Here is a 16,374-nt window from a genome sequence, read left to right as displayed (position 1 = left end):
CTAAATGAATCCAAAATATACCATATCTTATCATTATACGACGAATCATGTGATAAAATTCTAATAATACATGACATTTAAATTATATAAGTATCACCCATATAAAAAAAGACTCGATAATCATAGTGGTCAACATTTGAAATGATAGAAAACTCGCTCTTCTATGTCTAGTCAAGCCTCTCATAACATCTAAATTATTCTTAGGATATTATACAACATATCTCCATTACGTCTATATTCATGGAATTTTTTATCCACTCACCGATACTAATTGAATTTTTAGAAAATTTATTAACTAACTCTATTTTTTTACAGTATGAAAGCTAAATATAAATAGAGTTCAAGATATACATTTTTACACACACTTTTTAATTTCAAGCAATTTGTTTAGATTTACCCTTTTTGATAATCTACTTATTAAGTATCGGAGTGTCTGCTCATTGGAGCCAACCAATTCACTTTCTCTCTTTTGTAGAGTGATAAATTATTCTCGATTTCTTTTCTACCATATTAAATATTTTTGCAAATTAACCCTTTTTTATAATTTACTAATCAAGTATCAGAGTGCCTCCTTATTAACGCCATTCAATCTTTTACAGAGAGATCATTTTCAACTTTTTTTAGCCACATCAAATATTTCTATAAATTAAAGGTCAAGCAATCTACTTACGCTCGTCCTTTTCAATAATTTATTGATGAAATGTTGGAGTGCTTTTTTATTGATATCAACCAGCTTACTTCCTCTCTTTTGCAGAGTGACAGATCATTTTCAATTTATTTTTACAAATTAAAAGTGAATTCACTTTTATTAGTTAACAAAATCTTGAGCCAAAAAAAAATATTTTTTATATAATTATAGTATATTGACTCTGGAACAAAATTCTCCACAGCCCTTTAAAAAGAATTAGTAATAACCCATTAGAAATTTTTTTAATATATTACACTCATAATTTAAATTTTTTTCCTTACAAAAAAACTTTTACAAACTTAGGAATTAATATTAAGTTCAAGAATATGAATAATTCATTTAAAATAAACTCATTAAATTATTTTATTTAATTCACTAAGAGAAAATAAACCTTAACTTTGTTAAATTTTTTATAAAATCAAATACGATAATCTTTTTTAATTGATTTAAATTTCATTATACAATAAGTAAAATCTCAAATCAAATATCGATCGTATAACGATATAAGTTAGTTAGATGTGAATTTTAATTTACGTAATTTAAAAAAAAAACGATTTAATGAAATGAAAAAGATAAATTTATTAAAAATAAAAGAAATGACAAGCAATTGGTCTATGGAATCCACATTAATGAATTAATTATCTATTATATATATTTGGGATTAATTAATTAAAAACAAGTCACATATTGTAAAAAAGAGGTGAGGGAGTGGAGAATCTACCGACTTAGTTGTACTTTCATCTATTTTTATTATATATAGATATAACAAAAAGAATTAATTAGTTGGTGGTCGGCTATACCTAAATATCCTAATTGATAAATTAAATTTATATACACTTGTCATGGAATCTTACTTTTTGATGGTTATTCTTTCTGGTCACGTCATCAGCTTTATATAAAACATTATTCCAGCTTTCATGGTGTCAAAGAATATGGTCATTTTCGGACTTACACTTCCTATTCGTTTCTTTATAAAACTTATCTTAATGTTGGTTCAAATTTTATATATATATATATATATATATTTCACAGTTAATAAAATATTCACTTATTCTCTCCTCTAGTATCTCCTCCCTCAGCAGAACAAACTCATCTCCTTCACTCATTCTCATCTCACCAATATTCACATCGACATCATAGACTCAACCATCAAGCACAAAATCCAACCTCCTTTATTTCAACAAGTCTCATTCCAAAGGTGAAGGAAGCGAAACAGGTCTAACAAAGAAGAAGAACACGAAGGGGCTGCAAGTGAGGCGTTGAGGAGAGGAAGACTGGCATCGGTATATGAGGAGACCATCAACAACGGGCTGAGAAAGGTAGTCGTTAGCTTTGGAGGAGAATCAGATGAAGAATGATGATTTGATGAGAGCTTGAGTTAACTGTATATAAATGAGAGATAGCGAGAAAGAGGACAAGGACTACCTACGTACGCTCAAGCGTTTTACCGGATTTTGGAGTAAATAATTTGATAAAATATTTTCAAAATTTAAAATTTTATTTAATAAATTTAAAATGAGAACAAAAGTAAATAAAATTTAAATTTGAATTTAATTATATTTTTAATGTTCAAAACTGTTTTAAATCTAATTAAAATTTATTTTAAATTATCTGAATAATATTACTACTCTAACAATTAATTTTATATTTTTAATTAGTAATTTATATAAATATTAATAACTTTTATATTAAAATGTAAAATTATAATGCTAATAATCCATCTAATAGGAGTAAATACCAGAGCAACCTATCGCAGCAAAGCTGAACGTGGAAAAGAGAAGGTGCACGTCGGATGGGCAATTGTGGAAATTGAGCCAACAGCCATAGCGAATAGGAGAAGAGAAAAGTAGCCGATGAATATGAAGAAGCTGGGTACCTACGCGTGTACAAGTAGGACGGTGGTGATGGTCGGCTTTGGCCACCAATCATGCGGCGGACCGCATCATGGTAGTCATTACCTCCACCTCTTCCCCAGTGGTCCCCACCACCAGCAGCACCACCACCTCTCAAAGCTGGGGCGGTGAGAGCTAAACATCAAGCTGCTCTCTCTCTCTCTTCTGTATGATTCATTTCATAAAATATTTAACAAAAGCCATGAATCAAAAAAATGTGGAGACAGATAATTTGAAAGTGTTAGCGTAACCAGGTAAAGGAGATCCTTTGGGACCTATTTGGATATCTCAACCCTTTTTGACACAGACCCTTCTCCAACCCCTTCCCTCTCTCTCTCTCTTCAATATCTCTACTATTATTTCATCGTTTTGAATATACACTTTACGATTAATTTTACGTCAGTTTACAAAAAAAAAAAAAAAATTCCTTTAATTTATGATTGATATTGGTAGTTGGTGAATAGAAATTAATTACCTAGAATGTTTGTATATAGTGTGTAATTAGCAAGACTACAACTCTTCATCTGCACTCCTCTTTATACTGAGGTGTGAATCACAAGCCTCTTTCAAAGGGGACACAGACTATGATTGCACTCTCTTGTACCCACTAATTCTAACATTCCCACTGATATGAAATTAAAATAGATTTACTTTTCTATTTGGACCAATTACCCTTTTCTAGATTGATGGAATTAAACCCAAAAATATATGTAAAATATTAGAAATTTGTCATTCTGTGAGATAATGATTGATCATCATGTAATTTTTGAGTGGATATATATATATATCTAAAGCAAGTTATTCATTGAGAATTGCTATATATACTTTCTCAAAAGGTTTGCGTTTTTAATTTTGTTAATTAGCAAATAGAAACTGATGATCTGAGATCCAATAGAGTAGGGTTTTACAAGGGTTTTGTATTACAGAATGATGGTTAATACAGCTTTCTTAGACTTCCCTCAAAAACTTAGTTTGTCTGGGGAGGGTGCTCCCCTTTTATCCTTTTTGCTTTGCTCATGGTGAAGTGTAAAGGCCTCTCCGTGATTGGGACACGCGGCTCTGGCATGCAGATTTGGGTGTACGAGGGTATCAGCCGCCTGCTCCATGCGTAACGGCCTCTGATTCTCTCCATGCGTACATCCGTGCGGATCTGCCAGGCTGTCTGAGTTGGGTCTGGACACTGGGCTGGGCTGAGAGTCGGGCCAGATGCTGAGCCCAAGAGGAGAGGGCTTGCTTGGCGCGGGTCGGGCCGGCCTGAATGGAGGAGATGGGTGAGCCCGGCCTTTGAAGGCATACGGGTCAGGCTTGTCTCGCGTGTGTGGGCCTCTGCTTGATGGGCTTTTGGCTATAGTCGAGGCCCTGGTCCGGAGTTAAGAAATCCAGCGGTTATCAATTGCCCCTTCACCTTCTCGGCAGTTATTGCTCCGACTGTCGAGGGGGTGAATATCAAAAACCATTAATACCGCGTCTGTTCGTGTTCAGATGCCTCCATAAAGTTCTTTCATCTTTCTGGCGTTGCGCAGTCTTTGAGTCCCATCTGCCTTTTCCATCTCTGGCTTTTCTCTATTCTTTCTGTTCTCCGCTGTTTCTGCTTTTCTGTCATCATTATCTGGGCTTGTCTTTTCTTTCCTTTCCGAGGAACGTCTGGCTTGGCTAGCTTAGAGTCTAGTATAACTCTATTTTGTGCTTAGGCCTCAGACTTCAAGTATATATCAACGCCAGTTTTTCTTCGTTTTCAAACTCTCTGTTGGTACAAGGGTTGCCCTCGTTGCAATTTTCTGTCTGCTCCCTTCTTTCGGCGAGATCGTCCTGTTTCATCTGTGGAGGATCCATCTGACGCCTTCTTTAAGTGGCCGGAGGTAATCCTGAGTTTTTGTGTTATTTTGTTTTTCTCTGATAAGGATTCGTTCTGACTCGTATCTGTTTTTGAACTTTTTGCAGTGCCTGAGATAAAAATGGGTCAGTTCAAAAATTTTAAAGATTTAAGGTTACCTTCAGGGGGTCTGAACGAGGCTTTGGAGGTTCTGCTGCTAGGACAGTCGCTGGGTGAGGCTGTTCGGCAAGTTGCTGAAACGGTTTCACCCAGGTCGTCTGGCCGGCCTCCTCCTTTGCGTGTTGTTCGGGCTCCTGAGAGGTGCTGGCTCCATATGTGTTTCAAGATGCTGAGGGTTCTAACTTGTTCCATTGCTCTTCAGAATATTTCGCTGATTTCCCTGAATGTGCGTGGTTGTATCGAGCCTCACATTCGGGTGTAGGTTTGCAACATTCACTTGTTCCATTGCCCTTCAGAATGTCTATCTATGATGGAACAGTGAATGTTGTTCAATACCTGTATCCTGCGTGGCCTTGGTGTGAAGTATCAATATTATGCGGAACCAAGGTCCACCGCACCTCCTGCATCGCATTTGGGTAACCGAATGCCGACCTATGGGGGAAACGCTTTCTCTGAATCAACGTCAGGAGCTTCCTTACAGCGGCGAGACAGATCTTGGCCTTTCTGCCGAATTCACATATCGAGCTGGAGTATCCTCCGGACCGAAGACTTGAATACTGAGGTCGGATGTAGTCGACGAAGTACCCGGATATGTAAATCCATTAAGAATAGTCTTCCATTCTGTAATGTAGGTTCGGATATGTAAATCCTTAAAGGATAGTCTTCCATTCTGTAATGTACTTTTCTTTTAATGAAATTCCTATTTTTCGTTCATACTTGAGCTTGTCTCTTTCTTTGTTGTGGATGAAGTACTTGTATTGTCTTCTTTGTAGTTCTAACTAGCTGAACTTTGTTTCTTCCGAACTAAAATAATAATACTCGGGAACTTCCGCTTTTAGTCGACAAACCGAGTTCCGGATTGTCCCAACTCATTGGGAGGTCGGCTTGCTCCCCCGAGATATGCTGTCCGACCTACGAGCTCGGACTTATCTTGAGCTTTGTGCTTCTTTGGTTGATCGAGGTCTCAAGTTGCGCTTTCCGAACTGGACTGACCGATCTGCGAGCCCTATTTTTCCGAGCCAAAATACTTAGTCGTGAGCTTCTGCTTTCGATTTTCTTCTCCCGAGCTAGAATACCGAGCTGTGAGTTCTGTTTTTAAGTTGAACTCTGAGCCTTTAGCTCTGTATGACTCCGAGGTGTCCTCAGCGCCCCGGTCTCTCAGTATTTATTTTAATAACAATCGCGTCAGAACTTATAATTTTCTAAATAATAAGCAAGTCTGACCTGGACTGTGCTCCTGTTCGCTCGTACTGTTGAGTCTCTTCACAACTTGCCCCTTTATCCCCTTTATTGATAAAGAGGTAAATCTTTGTGGGCTAAGTTACTTTGACTGACGAGTTGGGCTTCTTATGCGGCGCGTGGGCCCTTGAACCCTGGGCCATTATGATGGACTTGGCCCCTGTTGTGTGCAGAGAAGCCCAGCGGTCATCCTTTTGCCCCTCTTTTTGCCCCCTTTACCTTCCCACCGGTTAGCCAACCGTCGGGAGGGTAAACTTCGAGGGTAATTAATGATCGCGCCGCTCCAAGACAAAACTGTACAGATTAAAGTGCTGTTTCATTATTTGGCTGTCATTTCGAATTCCTTCTGCCTTTTGAGGAAAACAACTCCTTTCTGCTTTCTGTCTTCCTGCCATTCCTTCTGCGTTTTTACCTTATTTCATTCTCAGGTACGCTTCCTTGTTCTTCTATGGCGATTTCAGAACTCCCTGATGTTGTTAACATTGAGTCCCACATTACCCCTGCTAACATAACTAAATACATTTCTCGGAGGCTTTTGGATACTCCTCTGTATCTGATTCGGGCACCTCTCCCAAATGAGAGGATAGTCCTTCCTTATCCTCCTCCTCCGGGTTTGGTGGATCCTCAAGAGTATCGTAGTATAGTGTTCTTCTTGAAGCAGAGAGATTTTGGTTTACCGCTTCCTTTTACTCCTTTCTTTATTGAGGTTTTTGATTACTTCATGGTAACTCCTCGAATGTTATCCCCAAATTCCATTTTGTTCATGTCTTGTTTCGAGTCTATCTGCCTGGGGTGGGGTTTTGCACCCACGGCCTGTCTGTTTGTTACCTTTTTCCGCCTGGTAAAGGCGGCTCAAAACTTCTATTACTTTTCCCCCCGTAGGGGGCTGTCTCTCCTCACTGGCTACAAGGATTCTATAAAGGGATGGGTAGAGAATTTCCTTGTGGCCGAGCTGAAATCAGGTTCCGGCCGAGAGTGGGAGGTAGATTTAAGGTGGGGAGAGATCTATCCGGGTTGCAACGACCTACCCGAGTTGAGTATTATTGAGCAAGTAGGGTTGCTCCGGCTGACTTCCGTTGATCGGAAGTATGACGTCGAGAAGTGTTTGTACGTGTCTAATCGTAGGGACGTCCGGTCCATGGGTATAGCACTCTGCCCAGTTATTTGGTTTCTCCTTTGCTTGTAATATCAGGATGTATGCTAACTTTCATGATTTCGCATTTTCGCAGCTTCGGAAGTAAAAATGGACGAGGTCAAGTTTCCCAAGAACTTTGTCCTATCTCGGGACAATATTCATGCAATCGTCGACGCCTTTTCAGCTGGTCGTTCAGTATCTGAAGCTGCTGCGGAAGTGGTTCAAGCTACTTCCTCCAAGAAGGTTAGCCGATCTCCAGCCAAAGTTCCCTCTCAAGTTGCAAAGCCGAGCTCTCGCAGTTCCAAGTCATCCAGGCCATCTGGCCGTGGCGGACCGAGCTCGCCTTTGGAGTCTGCCGAAGGGTCTAGGTCTGCTCCAGCCTCCTCAGAGGCCGTGATAGAGGCTTCCTTGGTTATCACGGAGCAGACTTCTGTTGTTGAGCAAGTGGAGCGGGGTACTGCCCACTCTCCTGAGAAGGTATCTGGGGGTAAAGACAAGGAGGATTCCGGGACAGGACTGGAGATCGTCCTTATTGAGGACCGAACTCCAGAGGATCTCACCCAAGATGCCCCTGCCCCTGTGAGGACTGAACCTGAGGGTTCTGGGGTCGTTCCAGCAAAGACCGGGGACAAGCGCCCAGCTCCTCCGAGAACGTCTGTCCCATCTCCAGCTAGGAAGAAATCCAGGGCTACTACAGGGTCTTCCATGGCTCTTCCTCCCATTGGGAAAGGAAAAAGTGCTGCTGCCGAGCTTCCGTTACCTTCCTCTGGCAACGCTTTGAAAGCGTCGGACATTACCTCTGAGTCTCCAGCCAGTGCTGTTGCTGACCTGCTCAGAATGCAGATGTTCGGCGGGGTTACACAAGCTTCGGATCCCCGTCTTCTTGCCCTGACTGGTCTCTTAGCCAGTTCTACTGAGGAACAGGTATCTTTCCGATCTCGTTCTCGTGAAGAGCTCGGGAACACAATCAGGGAGATGCTACTGATGGTAAGTCATTTTTCCCTGTCTTTTCAGTTTGTTCTGTTTTGTTTTCTTGACTGTTGTTCTCCTGTGCCAGGTGACGGGTCTTGTCACGGAGGTGGATATCCGTGATCATTCCTTCCGGGAGTCTGTAGACCGCCGGATTGAGGAAGCGCGTAAAGAGGAGAATATATCTGCAACTAATGATGCGAGGGGGAATCTGGCTGCTGCTCGAGAACAAATCCAGACCCTCCAGGCGGAATTGAACTCTGCATTGGAGGCCCTTAAAAGGGCTGAGGAGGAAACAGCTGAGACAGCGAAGCACACCTCGTCTTTAGAAGATGAGCTGTCTCGGACTCGCAAAGTTCTCCAAGAGTCTGATGAGAGGGCAACGGCCTTGGAGGCTCGCTGCAAGGGAGTTTCGGAGCAACTATCCTCTATGGCGAATGCTCTTCAAGAGAGGAATGAGGCTTTGGGTCAAAAAGCGGAGGTCCAGCGCCAGTATGATGCCTTAAAGGCAGATTTTGATGGACTTCAAGCTCATATGAAGGAGGAGAGAACTCAGAAAGAGGCGGCCCTAGCTCGGGTGCAGGTCCTCGAGCAGGAGTTGAGTGCAAGTTCTGACCGTATCAGAGATCTGACTTCTTTGGCTGAAGAATTCAAACTTCGTCATGATCAACTTAACCAGGAAGTCAGGGCGTTGGAATGTAAAGCTCAGCTGGTACGCGAGCAATGCATAGCGGAGTATCAGGAGTCTGACGAGCTGAAGGAGAAAATCGTTCAGGCCGGTGAGTCGGCTGTTCAGGACTACAAGGACTCTTCTGAGTTTAAGGAGTTTGTAGCTGAGGCCTGTGAAGCGCATCTTGGTAAATATTTAGCTTCTGGTGAAATGAAGAGGGCTATTGTTAATGAAGCCCTTCGTTTTTACTCAACCGGCTATAATCGTGGTTTAAGAGAAGCTAGGTGGGCTCCTGATACCCCGTTGTCAGAGCTTCGCAAGCGTGAAGTAGATTCAGATGGCGAGCCAGTAATGTATGGAGAGGATGATTTACCTATGCCCCGGGGAGATTGCCGTGTTGGTGGCCGGTCAACTGTGTCTTCCTCGGATGACGCCGAGCTGGAAGAAGAGGACGTGGAAGTCCTTGGGTCGAAGGATGACGACCCTGTTGCTGAGGAGGAGAACCCCAACCTTGGGTCGGAAATTGCTCCTGCTGCTGATGTTGAGAGCTCTGATCCAAGGGATACTGAGCTTCCTGCAGATGTTACTGCAAATAGGGATAGTGTGGGCGAGGGAGTTTTAATTGATGTAAGTCCTTTAAGGACTATCTATCCTCCTACTTCGCCTGAGAGGTGAATTGTAATGATTTAATAAAATATCAATTTTTTGAACTGTCCTGGTTTTTCATATGCCTTGTAATGTATTCTTATAAGTGCTGTATTGACCTTTAGCTTTTAGCTAATAGTGTGATCAAATCTCGTACTTTGGTAAACTGACTTGGGCTTCGGATGTAGCCTTCTTCTTCTTTATGCCTTAGACGGTTAAGTTTCTAGAGAATTTTGGTTTTTTCCTTGGCCTTCATGCCTTTGGGTTTTTGAGGATATATGTTTATCCGAGCTGGGAGCCCGGCCTTTTATCTTGGCTAAATTTTTAATCGTTAGTATGCATTTTGGGTTCGGCACTCTTTGGCCGTCGTGCCCCCTGCCTCTTTATGAGGTCGGAACATGTTTACTGGCTGGGGTGCCCCGAACTTTTCCTCGAGGTCGGAACCTTTTTTTTTTTTTTTTTTTTTTTTTTTTTTTTTAGGGTTCTCCGTATCTTCTGCGAGGTCGACAATATTATGCCCCGAGCTTTTTCAGGTCGGAACCCGCTTTTTACGAATTTGTCCCTGCGTATGATAGGGGAAATTTTCATTTTTCGGGAGGCTCTTAAATCCTTCACCGACCATTATTTTCAGGAGATCTTACGAGATCCTGTTTGTTTTTTGCTCCGGGGTGATCCTGAGGATCCTGGTCTTTTTTTATTTTATCCGGGAGATCTTGGGGATCCCGGTCTTGTTTGGTTACCCGGGAGATCTTGGGGATCCCGGTCTTGTTTGGTTACCCGGGAGATCTTGGGGATCCCGGTCTTGTTTGGTTACCCGGGAGATCTTGGGGATCCCGGTCTTGTTTGGTTACCCGGGAGATCTTGGGGATCCCGGTCTTTTTTATTTTATCCGGGAGATCTTGGGGATCCCGGTCTTGTTTGGTTACCCGGGAGATCTTGGGGATCCCGGTCTTGTTTGGTTACCCGGGAGATCTTGGGGATCCCGGTCTTTTTGTGGGAAAATATTATTCATAAAGATAATCACATTGTATAAACAATTTTGCTTATTTTTATCGAAATACAATGCTTTTCTTACAAATATTTCAAGGGAAGTACCTTTTTAGATGCTGGATGTTCCAAGCGTGGGGTTCAGGATTTCCTTGCGTATCTTCTATTCGGTATACTCCTGGCTTGACCACTTTCGTCACTCTGAAAGGTCCCTCCCAGGTTGGCGCTAATTTTCCTGCAGCTGCTCTTTTCCCTGTAGCTTCTAGGTTTCTTAAGGTCAGGTCGCCTACCTTCAAGCTTCTTTCTCTGACCTTTTGATTATAATACCTCGCTGCTCGTTGTTGATAGGCAGCAGTTCGGATTTGAGCTTCTTCCCTCACTTCTTCCAGAGCATCCAGGTTGCTTCTCAATTTGTCCCCATTAGTGTCCTCACTAACGAATTGGACTCGATGAGTGGGAATCCGCAACTCGACTGGGACTACGGCCTCTGTGCCATAAGCAAGTGCAAATGGAGTTTCCTTTGTGGGCGCTCTGGGAGTGGTCCGGAGTGTCCATAGGATGCTATTGAGTTCTTCTGCCCAATTCTCCTTTGCACCATCTAACCGCTTCTTCAACCCTTGGAGGATAGCTCTGTTGGTAACTTCTGTTTGACCATTGGTCTGGGGATGAGCTACGGAGGAAAACTTATGCCATATTCCCATGTTCGTCGTGAAGGCTTTGAAAGTGTTGCAGTCAAATTGTCTACCATTGTCTGAGATAAGCACTCTGGGTATGCCAAATCTACAAACGATATGCCCCCATACGAAATCTATCATTTTACGAGCTGAGATGGTGGCTATAGCTTCTGCCTCTGGCCATTTAGAGAAGTATTCCACGGCCACCACTACAAATTTTCTTTGCCCCGTAGTCTTGGGGAAGGGTCCCAGGATATCGATTCCCCATTGTGAGAAAGGCCACGGACTGGATATGCTTGCCTGAGGAGTGGCAGGGGTCCTGATGGCATTAGCGAATCTTTGACATACGTCACATCTCCGAACAAACTCTTCTGCTTCTTTTTTGACCGTGGGCCAATAATATCCCTGTCTGAATATTTTGCTGGCTAACGTCCCTGCTCCCTCGTGGGCTCCGCATAGACCTCTATGAATTTCTTCCATTACCTTTGTGGCTTCTTCCGGACTCACACATCGGAGCCATGGGCTGGACTTTCCTTTTCTATACAAAGTTCCCCTTATTACTTGGTAGTTGGCCGCTCGAGCAGCTATCTTTCTGGCTTCGTCTTTATCCTCGGGGAGCTCGCCCTTCTCCAGGTACTTTAGATACGGGGTCATCCAGTTTGAGCTCTGTTCCACCTGCAGTACCGTGTTTGTTTTTTCAAATGCAGGGGTATGGACATGCTGTATGTACACTTCATCGGGGAGCTGCTCTAGCTCCTCTTTAGACAACCGACTTAGCAGGTCTGCCTCCTCGTTTTCTTCTCGAGGTATTCTTTGAAACCTGATGTTGATTCCTCGACTTGTGAACTCGGCTTCTAAAGTTTTTACCTTATCAAGGTAGCTTTGCATGATGGGGTCCCTGGCCTGATACACTCCCATCACTTGATTGATTACCAGCTGTGAATCACTATTTACTTCGAGGTCGGTTACCCCTATTTCCGAAGCTACCAACATCCCATTCACCAGGGCTTCATACTCGGCCACATTATTAGAAGCTTTGAATTCTAGCCGCAAGGCATAACACACTTTAAAGCCCTCCGGCCCTTTAAGCATTATCCCAGCACCGCTGCCCTCAGCGCCTGATGCTCCATCAACATACAACTTCCAGCTGAATTCTTGAGAAGGCTCTCCCTCTCCCCCTTTTTTCGACATGCTTGAGGCTGATTCTCCTTTCTCCTTGTTGAATGTACACTCCGCTATAAAGTCAGCCAGTGCTTGAGATTTTATCGCTGTCCGAGGTCGATACTCCAGACAATAAGGGCTGATTTCCACGGACCATGCCAACATCCGTCCTGAAGTTTCCGGTCTGTGTAGTATCTTCTTTAAGGGTTGATCCGTCATTACAACTCCTTGATGACCTTCCAGGTAAACTTTGAATTTCCGGACCGCTAACAACAGGGCGTAGGCTATCTTTTCGATATTCGAGTATCTGACCTCAGCATCTCTGAGCACCTTGCTAACATAGAAAACAGGTTTCTGCTCCCCTTCTTCCACCCTTACTAAAACCGCGCTGACGGCCTGTTCTGAGGCTGCCAGGTATATCAGGAGTTCTTCTCCTTTTAAGGGGCTACTGAGCACGTGGGGCGAGCTAAGATATTTCTTCAACTCTGCAAAGGCTTTTTGGCAGTCTTCTGTCCATTCAAAGTTTGGCATCTTTCTTAATTTCTTGAAGAATGGCAAGCATTTCTCTGCCGATCTCGACATGAATCGGTTGAGCGCCACTACTCTCCCGGTTAATCTTTGTACATCCCTTACACAGGTCGGATCCGGCATACTTAGTATAGCTTCCACCTTCTCCGGATTAGGCTCGATCCCTTTTCCGCTCACCATATACCCCAGGAACTTCCCTCCCCTGATAAAAAAGGCACATTTTGCTGGATTCAACTTCATTCTATATTGATCCAGCACCCCAAATACCTCCCTTAAATCGGCAACGTGTTGCTGGAAAGTTGAACTCTTGACCACCATGTCATCCACATACACCTCCACGTTTCTGCCAATCTGGTTTTTAAAGATCTTATTCATCAATCTTTGATAAGTTGCCCCGGCGTTTCTCAACCCGAAGGGCATAGCTCTGTAGCAGTAAGTCCCATCTTCGGTTATAAATGAGGTTTTTTCCTCATCCGAGCTTTCCATCGGGATTTGATGATAACCGGACATAGCATCCAAAGAAGACATGTAATCAAAACCGGCCGTTGAGTCGACCATTTTATTAATATCGGGGAGGGGATAACAGTCTTTAGGGCAGGCCTTGTTTAGGTCGGTAAAATCTATACACATCCTGTATTTGCCATTAGCTTTTTTGACTAACACAGGATTTGCTAACCACTGCGGGTACATTACTTCCCTAACAAAACCTGCCTCCTCTAGCTTCTGCACTTCCTCCCGGGTGGCCTGTTGTTTTTCTCTTCCCACTACTCTCTTCCTTTGCTTCACCGGTTTAGCTTCAGGGAGGACATTCAGCCGGTGCGTCATTACCTTGGGATCAATTCCCGGCATATCAGAGGGCTTCCATGCGAAGGTCGGCGCGTGACTCCGGATTAAAACCATTACTTCATCTTTCAGTTCTTGGGTGAGGTTGGCATTGAGGCTGAAAACTTTGCTTGCTTCTACTTCTGACAGGGAGAAAGTCTCCAGTTCTCCAACTGGCTCTGTCCGGGCCTCCTTGGTCTCATCCCTGACCTCCAGAACTTCCGAGTCAAGTGCTTCTCCAATTGAGCTCGGCTCTGCCACTGTAGCCAGGTATACAGCCCTTGCTTCTTCTTGACAGCCCCTAACTACTCCCACTCCTCCTTCTGTTGGGAATTTGAGTGCCAGATATCGGATGCTAGTGACAGCCTCGAAATCGAACAACGCCGGCCTTCCCAGAATCACGTTGTAGCACAATGGGAGTTTGGCTACCACAAATACCTCGTGATGAGTGCGAGCTCTTGGCGCCTCTCCCAAGGTGACAGCCAGTTTCACCTTTCCCTCAACGAACACCGGCGCACCCCCGATTCCTTTGATAGGTGACTGGTCTCGAACTAGCTGTTCCTCCGGAATTCCCATCTGCTGGAAAACCCGGTACGGCAGTAGGTTAACCTTACTCCCGTCATCTATCAGGACCTTCTTTACTCGGAAATTATTGATGACAGCCTCAATGACTAGTGCGTCATCGTGAGGCATCTGAATGCCTTGTGCATCTTCCGGAGAGAAAGTAATGGTCATAGGAGAATGCTCCATGATCTGCATGACTTCACCCTGGCTGATTTCCCCTTCTCGATTTCTCTTCTTTCCTCGACGGCTCATCCGTCCTCCTGTTCCTCCAACAATCATATTAATGGTCCCGCTGGATCCATCGTTCACTGGCCCGGCTCCTGTTTTCCTCGGCATCTGGGTTGCCGGTCCGGGCTGAGGTCTCTGCCCCTCCGGTTTCTTAACGAAATTTTTGAGATGCCCCCTCTTTATTAACCTTTCAATCTCCGTAATCAGCTGGAAACAATTATTCGTATCATGACCATGCGTCCGGTGATACTGACAGTACTTGTCAGGGTTTCTTTGGTCTGCCTCCGACCTCAGGGGTCTTGGCCACTGGAGAAAATCCTTATCTTGAACTGCCATGAGCACTTCGGTTCTGGAGGCGTTAAGGGGAGTTGGCTTTTCAGGAACCCACGGAGGAAGCGTTCTTGGTTCAAGCGCTCGTGGAGGGGGAGGAGGCCTTTGTTCCCTTCTCTCCCAGGCCTGCTTATACGGCTCAGGCCTCTTCCCATGCTTCCTCTCATGTCTCTCCGGCCTTTTCTCCTCCGGGGCTTTTTCTTTTGTTGCCATCCCTTTGGCAAATCTGCTTGTCACTAAAGCATCATCCTGCCTTATGTATTTCTCCGCTCTCTTCATTAACTCGGCCAGTGAGGTCGGAGGTTTCCTGCTCAAAGAGCCGAAAAACTCGGCAGAGGTTGTTCCCTTCTGCATAGCCTCCACTGCCCTTCCTTCGTCTAGCTCGGGAATCTGCAGGGCCTCCGTGTTAAAACGAGCAACGTATTCTCTAAGCGATTCTCCTGCCTTCTGCCTCACTGTTTCTAGATAACTCGTCTTTCTATCTGCTGGCACCCCGGCTATGAACCGGCTGATGAAACGAGTGGCCAGATCTCCGAAGCTTTTGATGCTTCCGGCCTCCAGACTATTGAACCATGCTCGTGCTGGTCCCGAAAGCGTTGTTGGGAATACCTTACACATCAATGCATCCGATAGAGTTTGCAACTCCATGAACGTTTTATAGTTCATGACATGCTCCCTCGGGTTGCCAGCTCCGTCATAGGCAGCCATTGACGGCATCATGAATTTCTTGGGGACAGTCTCTTGCTGTACCACCTTCGAGAAAGGAGAAGAAGTAGGCAAGGAAGTTAGGCTTTGATCCTTCTTACCTAGCTCGGCTAAGAGCTGTTCTTTCAACTTTTGCAATTTTTGGTTCATCTTCTCGTCTCCCGAGCTACCTTCCTCTTCCTCTTCCACTTCCGTTCCCGTCTCCAGGGTTGTTTCAGCGGCATAGTTATCTGCCTCCTCATTTTCTATCATTTCTTTCGCCCTCCTCGCATGGATTCGGGCCTGTGGTTCTTCTCCTTCTCCGGCATCATGGCTGTTTGTTCGGAGGTGGTCAGAGGTGGGTCGGGGCTCATTGGTTCTGGGTTCCTCTACTACTGGGAGTGCATTCACTGGGGTGCTAAGACCCCTCTGTTGCATTATCTGCCCCAACCAGTGAGCAGTGGTTTGTAACTGGAGAGCCATGGTTTGAATGTCCTGGTTGGACAGGGTCATAGTGGGAGCATTCCCTGCCAAGCTTGGTGGTGGATTAGGGGGAACAAGTGTTTGGTTATTCATCGCTGTGGGGCTAGAAAAAGAAAACTGCTGCCCTTCTTGGGCAGAGCTCAGGTCATTTGGAATGTTAAGGTTACTTTCTTGGTGGTTTGCCATCGTGGATCTCAGTGGGTTTTGAAAGTGGAAACTCCGGTGATGAAAAGATCTCCTTCGTTTCCCACAGACGGCGCCAATTGATGATCTGAGATCCAATAGAGTAGGGTTTTACAAGGGTTTTGTATTACAGAATGATGGTTAATACAGCTTTCTTAGACTTCCCTCAAAAACTTAGTTTGTCTGGGGAGGGTGCTCCCCTTTTATCCTTTTTGCTTTGCTCATGGTGAAGTGTAAAGGCCTCTCCGTGATTGGGACACGCGGCTCTGGCATGCAGATTTGGGTGTACGAGGGTATCAGCCGCCTGCTCCATGCGTAACGGCCTCTGATTCTCTCCATGCGTACATCCGTGCGGATCTGCCAGGCTGTCTGAGTTGGGTCTGGACACTGGGCTGGGCTGAGAGTCGGGCCAGATGCTGAGCCCAAGAGGAGAGGGCTTGCTTGGCGCGGGTCGGGCCGGCCTGAATGGAGGAGATGGGTGAGCCCGGCCTTTGAAGGC

General features: G+C 44.5%; 1 protein-coding gene across 1 annotated transcript; it reads left to right on the top strand.

Moving 5' to 3' along the window:
• Positions 1-7,055: 7,055 nt before the first annotated feature.
• Positions 7,056-9,261, top strand: LOC122724581 (myosin-4-like). The gene is made up of 2 exons (XM_043959932.1): positions 7,056-7,934; positions 8,005-9,261. The coding sequence occupies exons 1-2, from the start codon at positions 7,056-7,058 to the stop codon at positions 9,259-9,261; spliced, it is 2,136 nt and encodes a 711-aa protein (XP_043815867.1).
• Positions 9,262-16,374: the final 7,113 nt, after the last annotated feature.

Source organism: Manihot esculenta, chromosome 1 (genome assembly GCF_001659605.2).
Source record: "Manihot esculenta cultivar AM560-2 chromosome 1, M.esculenta_v8, whole genome shotgun sequence".
In the NCBI taxonomy this organism is placed as follows: domain Eukaryota; kingdom Viridiplantae; phylum Streptophyta; class Magnoliopsida; order Malpighiales; family Euphorbiaceae; genus Manihot; species Manihot esculenta.
This window is presented reverse-complemented; position numbering and strand designations above follow the sequence as displayed.